Source organism: Otolemur garnettii, unplaced genomic scaffold (genome assembly GCF_000181295.1).
Source record: "Otolemur garnettii isolate 467f Iridium unplaced genomic scaffold, OtoGar3 scaffold00029, whole genome shotgun sequence".
NCBI classification, from domain to species: Eukaryota; Metazoa; Chordata; class Mammalia; order Primates; family Galagidae; genus Otolemur; species Otolemur garnettii.
The window spans coordinates 14664659-14677439 of record NW_003852424.1 but is presented as its reverse complement, the minus strand read 5'-3'; the positions used below and the strand labels follow the sequence as shown (position 1 = coordinate 14677439).

General features: G+C 52.5%; 2 protein-coding genes across 3 annotated transcripts in view; both read right to left on the bottom strand.

Moving 5' to 3' along the window:
• Window positions 1-12781, bottom strand: part of SCAMP4 (secretory carrier membrane protein 4) — a 26960-nt gene that overhangs the window by 11889 nt on the left and 2290 nt on the right. The window contains exons 2-4 of one of the 2 annotated variants that reach the window (XM_012804545.2): window positions 2953-3004; window positions 694-822; window positions 167-323 (exon numbers count right to left, since the gene is read on the bottom strand). In XM_012804545.2, coding sequence (XP_012659999.1) covers window positions 167-323; window positions 694-822; window positions 2953-2959 — 293 coding nt within the window. In that variant the 5' untranslated portion in view covers window positions 2960-3004. Of the gene's footprint in view, window positions 1-166; window positions 324-693; window positions 823-2952; window positions 3122-12781 lie in introns of those variants that run through there. The other variant, XM_012804546.2, reaches the window with a different exon arrangement.
• ADAT3 (adenosine deaminase, tRNA specific 3) overlaps window positions 4986-12781 on the bottom strand; it is a 10081-nt gene continuing 2285 nt past the window's right edge. Inside the window, exon 2 of the mRNA XM_003788704.3 lies at window positions 4986-6331. Within this exon, the coding sequence (XP_003788752.1) occupies window positions 5261-6316 (1056 nt within the window). The 5' untranslated portion in view covers window positions 6317-6331 and the 3' untranslated portion in view covers window positions 4986-5260. The remainder of the gene's footprint in view (window positions 6332-12781) is intronic.

Here is a 12781-nt window from a genome sequence, read left to right as displayed (position 1 = left end):
AAAAAAAAAAAAAAAAACAAAACAAAGAAACCAGAAGGCACAGGTGTGGGTATCTAAGCCACTTAAGATGTCAGCACTAAATGCTTCCACAGATTACCAGAGAGTATAAGTGCTATAGGACCTGTGGACACCAGCAGGACTCCTTGCCCCCAGGGCTCCAACTCACCGGAAGGCCTTGTAGGCAGGTCGGAACCAGCACACGTAACTGCAGGGTGTGAAGAGTAGCAGCCAGAGGAAGGCCAGGCCAAAATTGGCTCCTGAGCCCCCACTAATCCACCAGGCCAGGCAGGCAACCAGGTTGACCCCAAGGGTGGTGCAGTAAACTGTGGGGGGAGGGGCAGCTAGATGGAGAGGATGCAAGCAGGAGCCTGGTATCTGCCCCCAGCCTTACCACCCCAACTTACAGGGACAGCTTCAGTCACTGCAGGGACCACAGGGCCCGGAGGCAGACTCAGGGTGGACAAAGTGTTCTGTCCAGGGTGCCACTCACTTGCCCAGGCCCCCAACCTGCTCTGTCTGCCACCCAATGCTGCAGAGATAAAGGTTAGCTCAGGTTCCCACAGATCTAAGTCAGGTCAGCTCCAACATCTGCTCTCTGGCTTAGGACTCTCCTCAGCTCATGGGGCATCAAAACTAGACTGGGGTCTCAGCCAGGGTCCCGCCTCCCGCCCACCTGGACAGTGCCCAGCTCACACATCCACAGCCGGTAGATCCTCTTCACCAGGACCTGGTGCTCAATGGGGATCTCATCAGAGAAGTTCTGGTAGAAGCAGGGCTTCAGGGGGATGAAGCTGGGCAGTGGGGGGAAGTTGTTCTCCTTCTCTGCAGGAACAGAACACCATGGGACAAAACTGATGGTAGTTAGCTCAGAGGTTGCCCCGAAGACCCCAGATCCCTAGGACCTATGCACAGGTTGTATCGTATGGCAGAAGAGACTCTGTAGATGGGACTGAGTTGAAGACCTTGAGTTGGGAGGTCATCCTGGACTATCTGAGGGGCCCAATGTCCACAAAGGGTCCTCATACAAGGAGGGAAGAGGATCAGAAGCAGAGACTAGAAGATGCTGGGCTACTAGCTCTGAAGGGGGAGGAAAGGGCCCCAAGCCAAGAGACATGGGCAACCTCTACACAGCAGTTCTCAACCTGGGGGTTGCCACCCCTTTGTAACAATGAAAATAACATCCTGGATATATATTAAGATTCATAACAGTAGCAAAATTACAATTATGAAGTAGCAATGAAAATAATTTTATGGTTGGGGGTCACCACGACATGAGGAACTGTATTAAAAGGTTGTGGCAGTAGGAGGCATTAGGAAGGCTGAGAACCACTGCTCTTGACCCTAGAAAAGGCAGGAGATAGGTCCTCCCCTGAAGCCCTCTAAGAGGGACCTGCTCTGCCACACCTTGATTTTAGGACTTCTGCCCTCCTATATTCTCAGATAATAAATTCAATTGTTCTAAGTCACTACATATATGATAATTTCTTACAATAGCCATAGGAAACTAATACACATATTCATTAGGCAGAGTCCAAATACTGTTAACATCTGTGACATCATGGAAGGTTCTGGCAAATTTCCTGTGGCTTCCATAACAAAGTACTACATCTGGTGGTTGGGTTCAGACAATAGATTTTTTTTTTTTTTTTTTTTAGAGACAGAGTCTCACTTTGTTGCCCTCAGTAGAGTGCCATGGTGTCATAGCTCATGGCAACCTTTAACTCTTGGGCTCAAGTGATTCTCTTGCCTCAGCCTCCCAAGTAGCTGGGACTACAGGCGCCTGCCACAACGCCCTGCTATTTTTCGAGATGAGGTCTTGCTCTGGCTCAGGCTGGTCTCGAACCTGTGAGCTCAGGCAATCTACTTGCCTTGGCCTCCCAAGTGCTAGGATTATAGGCGTGAGCCACTGTGCCTGGCCAAGACAACAGAAATTTATCATCTCTCAAGTCTGGAAGCAGGAGTCTGACATCTGGGTGTCTATGGCAGTGTGCTCCCTTTAGGAGCACCAGGGGAGGGTGCTTCCTCCTCTTCCAGCTTCTAGGGGGTCTAAGTGTCATTGACATGTGACCACACCATTCTAGCCTCTGCCTCCATCTCTACAGAGGTGCCTCCTGTTTCAACTTCCCTCTTCTTATGAGAACACCAATCCCTTGACCAGGCCCACCCTACTTCAGCACAGCCTCGCCTTAGCACAACCATACCTGCAAAGGCCCTATTTCCAAACAAGGTCTTATTCACACTTTCCAGGGGTCATGAAGTGGACACAGCCTTTGCCAGGGACACAGCTCTGCCCACAGGGGAGGCCCCGTCCACATGTAACAGGAGACTCCCAAGGTGCTACAGCTAAGCTGACATGACCTCAGAACACATTCCCTGAGCACCTGCCATGGACAGATGGTAAGACATACAGAGACCCCATCCTAAAATGGCTGTCATCCCAAAGGGAAGACCTGCAATAAAAGCTGCAAATAAGTGACTGCACAGAGCATGAGAAGGTGTAATAGCTATAAACACACAAAACAACCAAGCTGGGGCGGGGGCACCAGGCCTATGTGTGCGCCATTAGGCTGGGGGGGCGGGGTGAGGAGGAGGCTGGGGCTTTGTGTGCCACAGGGGAGAAGAGGTGATGCCAGAGCTGGGGCAGTTATTGTGGTCTCCACTACCCTATAGGTCCCTGCGCCCCTTTGAGGACCCCCTTGCTTTACTGGCACCTCTTTCCCACTTCCTGGCAAGCCGACACCAGCAAACCTGTGGCTCTGTGCACTGGCCTTCGGGCCTTGCTGGTATGAACCTGGCTGTGCTAAACCTGAGTGGTGCAAAAGGTGGCAAAAGGTAGGAGGCCCAGGAGGAAGGGTGTGTGAGATCTGCTAGGGTCTCCCTCCTCACCTATGGATATGTCCAGGGGGAAAAGAAAAGACCCCATGCTGCTGGGGCCTTCAGAATGGGACTAACCTGACATTTCTGCAGTGGCCGACCCACTACGGGAGCTGAAGCCTACAGGTATCTGAAAGGAAAACAGTGACAGTCAAGGAGAGGTTGGCATGATGGCTCCCACCTGTGATCCCACCACTTCAGGACGCTGAGGCAGAAGAATCACCTGAGCCCAGGAATTTGAGGCTGCAGTGAGCTCTGTTGTAATGCCATTGTACTCTAGCCTGGATCACAGAGTGAAACCCTGTCTCTAAAAAGAAAACCACCACCACAAAGACAGGGAAACTCCTTAGCTGCAGGGTGACCCAATATCTAGCTGCAAGCCACAGCTGCCTTGAATTGGGTGTTAACTGCCAGACAATCCACTGTGGTGGAAAAGTCCTTAACAGGGCCAGGCTCAGTGGCTCACGCCTGTAATCCCAGCATTTGGAAGGCTGAGGCTGGCAGATTGTTTGAGCTCATGAGTTCAAGACCAGCCGGAGCAAGAGCGAGATCCCGTCCCTAAAAATAGCCCGGTGTTGTGGCAGGCACCTATAGTCCCAGCTATTCAGGAGGCTGAGGCAAGAGAACTCTTTAGCCCAAAAGTTTGAGGCTGCTGTGAGCAGTGATGCCATGGCACTCTACCAGGGGCAAGAAAGTAAGACTCGGTCTCAAGAAGAGAAGAAAAGAAAGGAAAAGAAAAGTCAAGTCCCTAACAGTGCCTGATGCACTAAGCTATCTCTAGAAAAGCTGGTCCAGCTCGATTTCAGGCTCAGATGGCACCATGGGCCTGATGTGTGATGGCAGAGGCTACTTCCTATCAGAGTCCAAGGTGCACCATTGGTGCTGGCAAGAGGAGGGCCAGGTTGCAGCTCTTTCCCACCCACCACCTAAGCCACATGTCCCTACTGTCCTGTGTCCCACCCTGCTAGGTTTCCAGCATCCCACCTCCTGGGCTCCCCACTGCTGGGCACCTGGTGTCATACCCTGGTGCCTTCTGCCTCACAGCCACCCAAATCTAACTTCCATCTGCAGTTCACAGATGGCTCCAAGCACTTCCTGTCTGCTTGAAGGTCCAAATTCCCAGTGAGTGACCCAAAGCTGGGTTCAAGCTCATTGTTGTCTAACCTTGGAAAATGACAACACCTGCAGTTCTCAACCATGAGACCTGTGGGCCAAGGATCCCACTGCAATCCATGAGACACCTGAGGCCCTCCTAAGGGAACACCTTGAGTTCACAACACCATGCAGCTCCACCCAGGCAAACTTGGAGGTGCACAACTGAAAGGGTCAGGCTGGTTTTGTGGGGTTTGGGAAGCGGACCTGCCATCTCAGGAAGCGGCTCAGTGCCAACCCTGGCCTGTGGGATCTGACTGGTCTCTAGAGACTGGCACAGGAGTTAGACATGAGATGGGGCACAGGGTAGGACCTCCTTTACCCCTCAGGAAGGAGGGTCCTAGGACACTAAACTCCCAGAGCCACTCTGCTTTGCAGGGTGATGCTGGCCAGGTAGGGCTTCGCAGGGTCTGAGGAAGGGACATTCTGCCACCCACTGCTTGGCCACACCCTTGTGCTCCGTCCTCCCTGGCCACTGCTTGCACCCCTCCCTCTGGCCAGCCCAGTATCCTGTCTGCTACACAAGCTCCCCTGCCCCTCTGGCCTTCGGGCTTAGGGCAGCCCTGACATGGGGCTGTGCAGCATCCAACTGACACTTGCAAGATGGACCCACAGGCCCTGCTCTGAGTCCCCCACAACCAACCAGTTCCAGTCCTAACCATCTTGCTAACAACTCATGTTGGCCCCCTTAGGGGTCCTCTCCTCCCACCTATAAGGAACAGTAAATGGGACAGCCTGAGGGAGACTTCAGGTCACCTGGCTGCAGTCTGGTGGAACTATATCCATATCCAGGTGTACCTGGAACCTCCCAAACCCCCAAAGTAGCAGGGAGGAACTGCCTGGGGCAGGCCCAGGCTTTGGACTGCACTTGGCTCAGAGGCGCCTTCCCCATACTAGTCCTCTGGCCCATGGGGGATCCCACCCAACCCCGGGACCACTTCTGTTCACAGACACCCACTTGTTTTTTATTTTGGTTATTTATTTTCACATGTCAGAGTTGTTTTCTCACAAGCCTGACAAAGGAGACACAAATGCAGCTTCAGGGCTCCAGGGTAGAGCTGAGTCCATGGAAAGCTTGTCCCTGATGCTTCCTGCTGTCGGGCCTAGAGAATGTGGCACTGTGCGGGCAGTACAGGCAATGAGTATCCTTATAATCCACAGACAAGAGTGCAGGCCCTTGAAGATGTGGATGGCCAGGAGCAGAGAATGTTCCATAAGCAGGAGAGGCATCAACCTAGGTGTCAGGGTCCAGCTGGTGGCACTGGTCCTCCAGCACACCACGGAATACCTGGAAGTGGTGGTTGAGGTCGGGCTGGGCGTGGATGCGGAAGCGAGTGCCCAGAGCACCATCAGGTGAGGGCGCCCCATAGAAGACTCGCAGGATGCGAGAGTGCACCAAAGCCATGGCACACATGGTGCAGGGCTCACGGGTGACATAGAGATCATAGCCAGTGCACACGTAAGGGAGGTCATCCTCGTCCTCATCCAGCTTGCGCACAGTGCCTACTCGGATGGCCTGGGAGGCAGCAGCAGGTGTGAAAGAGCAGGCAGGGAAGGGCCTGAAGTCATAGGTACCCCGACCCTGGCCTTGGGCCACAAGGTCCACACACACCATGACTGCATGCAGCAACGGGCTGGCCATGCTGCTGCAGTCATGGCCTGTGGCCAGCACGCAGCCTGAGGCTGGATCCACCACCACAGCCCCCACAGCCCTCAGGCCCTGTGCAGCTGCCCACTGGGCTGCCTTCACAGCCCGCTCCATGTGGCTCTCCATGGCAGCCCGCTCCTGCGCTGAGAAGAGTTGCCCAGCCAGGGCACTGGTCACCTGCTTGTCCTCATGGAAGGATGTGGGCCAGTGGGTCCGAGCCTTCTCGAACTGGCCTCTGGTCAAAGGAGGCCTGGCAGGTACTGGCACCAGGAAGGGCTGTCCCAGACCACGGGGGTCCACAGCTGGGTGTGGGAGGAGATCGGCCAGTGAGCGCATGCCTGGGGCTGCATCTGCCAGGCACAGCAACAACTCCAGTGCATGGGGGCCACTGGCATCCTGGCTGGGCCGTACTCGCTTAAGGTGAGGCTGGGAGGGAAGTGGGTAGACTGCTGACACCTCCTTGAGGAGGCGTGAGGTCTGGCGTTTGTCCAAGACAGGCGCGGCATAGGCCAGCACCAGCTCCACGTCCCCAGACTGCTGCTCCGACAGAACAGGGAGGGCCTGCCATGGCACCGGATCCTGATCCAGGCTCCCAGTCTTCTCTTGCTCACACTGCTCCACAATGCCCAGGGTAGGCTCCATCCTTGGTGAGGCTGACTGTGGGAGACAGAGATGGAGCAGAGCGCCATCCATCAGCTGCAAGGAGCTTGGGCGAGCCAGGGTCTGTCCCAGAAGAACATGACTCTCTGAGGCTGAGCACGCTGGACCTGGGGCTTGTGAGAGAGTGCCAGCCCTGGCCATACCCTCTCTCATCCTGCCAACTCCTGGGCTGCACAGACTTTAAACTGCCATTGGTTTTTAAAATAGAGATGTAATTCACATTCCATGAAATATATCACTTTAAAGTGTGCAATTCAGTGGCTCTTAATATGCTTGGAGTTGTGCAACTACTACTGTCAAATCTCAGAACATCTTCATCCAAAAGACAAATCCATACACAAGCCCACATGAGCCCTAGGTAACCAGTGATCTGTTTTCTGCATTTCCGGAGTCAGAGGTCAGAAGGACAAGCAGCTGATATGCCATGGCTGGTTTTAAGATATAAGGGAAACATGGAAAGGAACTGAAAGTGGCCATGGCTACCAAGACTTCAGGGACCCTAGTCCCACAGCAGCAAGGACCTGCATTCTGGCAACAGTTTGCAATGAGTCAGCAACAGATCCCTCCCCAGTCAGGCCTCCAGATAAAATACAGCCCTAGCCAATTCTTGGCTCAGAGAAGACCAGGCCATATCACATCTAGGCCTGACCTAGCTCAGCGCTTGTAGCTCAAGTAGCTAGGGTGCCAGCCACATACACTGGAGCTAGTGGGTTCTAATCCAGCCCGGGCCCGCCAAACAACAACTACAACCAAAAAATAGCCTGGCATTGTGGCAGGCACCTGTAGTCCCAGCTACTTGGGAGACTAAGACAAGAGAATCACTTAAGCCCAAGAGTTAGAAGTTGCTGTGAGCTGTGACTCCACTGCACTCTACCCAGGGTGATAGCTTGAGACTCTGTCTAAAAAAAAGGCTTATAACCTGGTCTGCGAGAAGCTGCAGAGAAGAAAGGCAACAAAACGCAAGCCTGGAGTACAGCTCCCTCAACAGGCCCACCTTCCTATCCCTTGATGGCAGACCCTGGCTATCTGGTAGGGCCTGGCCTCTCCAAGGGTCTCTACCCCTTGGTCATAGCAGAAGCCCTAGAGGAACAAGCTGCTAGGAGGTGGGCCAAGCCTGAGGCAGCCTCAGGAGCTGAGAGTGCTCCCCAATGTGCTAGCCTGGGAATATGCCCTTTCAGCTGATGCTCCCTTACTGCAGGGCACATAACCAGACATCACCAGAACAGATGAGGAAAGTGAGGGTAAGGTGGATGGGGTTCCTCTGGCTCATGGCCCCTTATGAGGAGAGCCTGCCTTCAGGGGACAGAAAGCATGGAGCAGAGAGGCAGGTGACCTAGATGCCAGCCTGTAGGGATAGGCAGCCTCTCAGGGACCTCACATACAGGGACCCTGGAGCACAGCACCCTGGTTTTACTTCTGCCATTACTTCCACTTTGTCAGCCTAAAGCCACACCACTCAGCTGGCCAGGTACTCCCCCACCAGTCCACATCTGTCCTAAGCAGTGTGCCAATGCCAGAGCCTGTCTGATCCCCACCCCAGCAGTCAGGGCCCTGAGTATCTCAGTCTGATACCAGGAGGCAGAACCCAAGGAGGAAATGGCCATGGTGCTAGGACACCCACATAGCTACACCAGGAGAATGGAACAGAATGGGGTTTGCAGGGCTGTGCCCTCAGATGTGCTAATTAGGCTGCTCTGCAAGGGAGTCTGAGAGCCTAGGCATGGGGATGCTCACCTTATTGATGGAGCAGACTCTTGGCCTGAACTGTACAAACCATGGGGGTCCCCCCATGAATTGCCAAGCCCAGGGGTGGTCTCAAGACCCCCCCATATACTGTCCATGTGGCAGAAAAACACTTTGAGCTCACACTCTGGAGCCCAGTGGCACAGGGGAATGGAGACACTCAGTCATGGCTGAGCCTGAGCCTAGTCCCTCAAGAAAGAGGTTGCAACATCAACATAGGAAGGAGAGAAAATATCCTTCCTGGATGTTCCACAGTCCATCTACCCTCTAGCTCTGCCTTATTTTGGATTGAAAGAGGCTTTGAACAGCTTGGTTGACAGCAGCATGGAGAAACGCAAAAAGCAGGAGACAAAGTAAAGAACCTAGATGAAGACACACAGCCAAGGCAGCGTCATGCCCCATACCTGCAGAAAGCTGGAGCACACGACCAGGAACACGAATAAGCAGCAACCATGACAGGGGACTCCAAAAGGCGCAGCAGCCCCCCTCATCCCTGCATAGACATATGTCTCAGTCAAAGCCAGAATTGGGGGGCTCAGCGCCTGTGGACTCAAGTGGTTAAGGAACCAGCCACATACACCTAAGGTGGTGGGTTCAAATCCAGCCCGGGCCCGCCAAATAACAATGATGGCTGCAACCAAAAAATAGCTGGGCGTTGTGGCGGGCGCCTGTGGTCCCAGCTACTTGGGAGGCTGAGGCAGGAGACTGGCTTGGGCCCAGGAGTTGGAGGTTGCTGTGAGCTGTGATGCCCAGCTCTACCCTGGAGGCACTCTACCCCCAGGGGAACTCTGGCACTCTACCCAGGGGGACAGCTTGAGGCTCTATCTCAAAAAAAAAAAAGAAAAAAGCCAGAATGGGCACCTCCAGCCAGGCAGAAAGCACCACCTTCACCTGGGGCCTCTCATCTGACCTTCACTACCACCAAGCCACAAATCCAGTATTGGGAAAAGACCACTAAAGGCCTCCCCAGAGGGCTGTTCTCTCATGGCTCTGTCATTCCCTGGAGGGCTGTCTTGCCAGCTGAGCACAGAGCAGGGAACACTGACTGTTGAGGAATTAATTCTCAGCATAGTGCACAGGCAGCTACAACACTGCACAAGCAGCTGCATCACTATAATGTATGTTCCCTATCCTAACCCTTTGAAATCCTCATCCCCGGGTGGCCCCTGTGGCTCCATGAGTAGGGTGCCAGCCCCATATACCAAGGATGGCAGGTTCAAACCTTGCCCCGGGCAAACTTCAACAAAAAATAGCTGGGCATTGTGGCGGGTGCCTGTAGTTCGGCTACTCAGGAGGCTGAGGCAAGAGAATTGCCTAAGCCCAGGAGTTGGAAGTTGCTGTGAGCTGAGATGCCACAGAACTCTTTGGAGAGCAATAAAGTGAGACTCTGTCTCTTAAAAAAAAAAAAAAAGAAAAGAAAAAAAGAAATCCTCACCCCCAAGGGTGAGGTGAGGCCTTTGGAAGTGACCATGTCAAGAGATGGTGCCTGGAGATACTAGTGTCCTAGCTCCAGAGAGCTGGCTGGCCCTGGTGGTGAGGACACAGGGAGAAGGTGCCATTTATGAACCAGACAGCCCTCACCAGCTACCAGATTTGCTGGTGCCCTCATCTGGGACTTCCAGCCTCCAGACTGTGAGAAACAAATCTCTATCATTTAAAACCCACCTAGTTTATGGTATTTTGTTACAGCTCCCAAACTAACTACAACAGACATCCAAGGAGATTCTGTTCTAGGAAGAGTCATGCTACTCATTCCTATTCATAAATCATATTTTCTTTCCTTCTCGTTACATGACAGATAATGTGGGCAATTTAGGGAAAACCTGAAAAATTAGTCCTGGTGTGGTGGAGCACATCTGTAGACCCAGCCACCTGGGCAGCAAGCAGGAGGATCATTTGAGGTGGAGCCTAGTATGGGCAACATGGTAAGATGCTGTCTCAAAAAAATAAATAAATAGGACGGCACCTGTGGCCCAAAGGAGCAGGGCGTCAGCTCCATATGCCACAGGTTGTGGGGTCAAACCCAGCCCCAGCCAAATAAATAAATAAACAAATAAAACTTATTACCTATTTGGCTCACACTATATTTCTTTCTTCTTCTTCTTCTTCTTTTTTTTTTTTTGCAGTTTTTGGCCAGGGCTGGGTTTGAACCCACTGCCTCCAGCATATGGGGCTTGCACCCTACTCCTTTGAGCCACAGGCGCCCACCCATTTCTTTCTTTCTTTCTTTTTTTTTTTTTGAAGCAAATTCTCACTTCGTCACCCTCAGTAGAGTGTTAAAGTGCATCACAGCTCACAACAACCTCAAACTTTTGGGCTCAAGCAACTCTCTTGCCTCAGCCTCCCAAGTAGCTGGGACTGCAGGTGCGCATCACAACACCTGGCTATTATTAAAGACAGGGTCTCACTCTGGCTCAGGCCGGTCTTAAATCCTGAGTTCAGGCTCGCCACCTGTGGCTCAAGCAGCTAAGGTGCCAGCCACATACACCTGAGCTGGCAGGTTCAAATCCAGCCCAGGCCCGCCAAACAATAGTAACAGCTGCAACCAAAAAATAGCCAGGCATTGTGGTAGGCGCCTGTAGTCCCAGCTACTTGGGAGGCAGAGGCAGGAGAATTGCTTGAGCCCAGGAGTTGGAGCTTGCTATAAGCTATGATGCCATGGCACTCTATCCAGGGCGACAGCTTAAGGCTCTGTCTCAAAACAAAAAAAAACTCCTGAGTTCGGGCACTCCACCCACCTTGGCCTCCCACAATGTTAGGATTACAGGGGTGAGCCACCTCGCCCAGCCTTCACACTATATTTCTATCAGCGGGTGGTGCCTTAGATGGTATTAGAGATGAACTGCAGAAAAAAAAAATTAAGACAGAGTCTCACTCTATTGTCCAGGCTAAATTGTTGTGGTATCAGTTTAGTACACAGCAACCTCAAACTCCTGAGTTCAAGTAATCCTCCTGCTTCAGCCTCCCAAGTAGCTGGGACCATAGACACCCATTGCAACACCTAATTTTTCTTTCTTTCTTTTTTTTCTTTTTGAGACAGAGTCTCACTCTGTTACCCTAGGTATAGTGCCATGGCATCCTAGCTCACAGTAACCACAACTCGGGCTCAATGATTCTCTTGCCTCAACCTCCCAAGTAGCTGAGACTACAGGCATGCACCACCTCGCCAGGATAGCTTTTCTATTTTCAGTAGAGCCTTGCTTTTGCTCAGGCTGGTCTTGAATGCCGGAACTCAAGAAATCCTCCCATCTTAGCCTCCCAGAGTGCCAGGATTACAGCCATGAGCCACCTAATTTTTCTATTCTTAGTAGAGACAGGGTGTTGTGCTTATTTAGGCTTGTCTCAAACTCCTGAGCTCAAGTGATCCTCTTACCTTGGTCTCCCAGGGTGCTTAGATTATAGGAATAAGCCACTATACCCAGCCAGAAAAATCTTAAAATGATTCTGAATCACCTTAAATGCCATTGCCTGCCCTTAACACAAGTCCCCACTGGGGTCCTCATGAGGACAGTCCACCCTGGATAGAAATGTATTTTAATCAGTTCACAACTGTGGGGTTTTACTCCATGTGGTGCATGTGGGCTCATGTCTCAGCAGCCAGAGTACCCCATATAATGGTCGACCAACATGCCCCCATTTATTTACTGGCCAGTTGCTTTAAAGGGCACACTGAGGGTGTCTGACCCTAACCATGTCTGACCCCATGATACAAGTTTGGCAAATGAACAGAACCTGAGAGACTGGTGGGATGAGAGTGGACTGCCGAAAGGCATGGAGGTGGCCTCTGCGTTCCTTGGGTGCCTGGCACCACTGCATCTGCTGCCACTGGAGGCTCTGTGCCAGGGAGGGCCCACAGGAGCCAACCCACTGATCCTCCTATACCACATATCACACCCAGGACCCCACAGCCTGACTGGACCACAAAAGCTCCACTGTCTCCAGTATAAAAGACAAACACAGCCTCATTTGTCCCTCTAAGGGGACAACCTCTCTCTGATGAAAAACAAAACACAGTGGTTACAGCACCAGCCGCATACACCGAGGGTGGCGGGTTTGAACCTGGCCCAGGCCAGCTAAATAACAATGACAACAGCAACAAAAAAAGAGCCAGGGGTTGCGGTGGGCGCCTGTATTCCCAGCTACTTGGGAGGCTGAGGCAAGAGCCCAAGAGTTGGAGGTTGCTGTGAGCTGTGATGCCATGGCACTCTACCAAAGGGTGACATGGTGAGACTCTGCCTAAAAAAAAAAAGAAAACCAAAACAAGTGAAACAAGGAAGAGGCTACCATCTGGACACCTCTTACTGGGCCTGCCACCTAGGGAAAACGGTTAAAATATCATGGAAACAGTTGAAATGATGGGGCTGTACAGCCTATTTACATTTATTGTAATTACACCTTGTAATTGAGCACCTAGCAAAGCAGCTCCTTCCCACCTGCTGCAGCCCCTGAAGGGTCTGGCTGGACCAGGGAGATGAGACCCCTGACAGCACCTCCCTTCAGCAGCTTAGGACTAGCTGACCCATTCTCTCATCCAGAAAAAAGGAAAGCACTAGAATTCAGGATAGGGAGTGATCGTACCCACCCAATATGGGCTGCAGACCTGAGATCTCAGCAGGAGTGCAATACAGCCCCAGCTAGATATGCTCCAGGGAGGGATGAGAAGTCCTGGTTCGGGCTCGGCGCCTGTGGCTCAAGCGGCTAAGG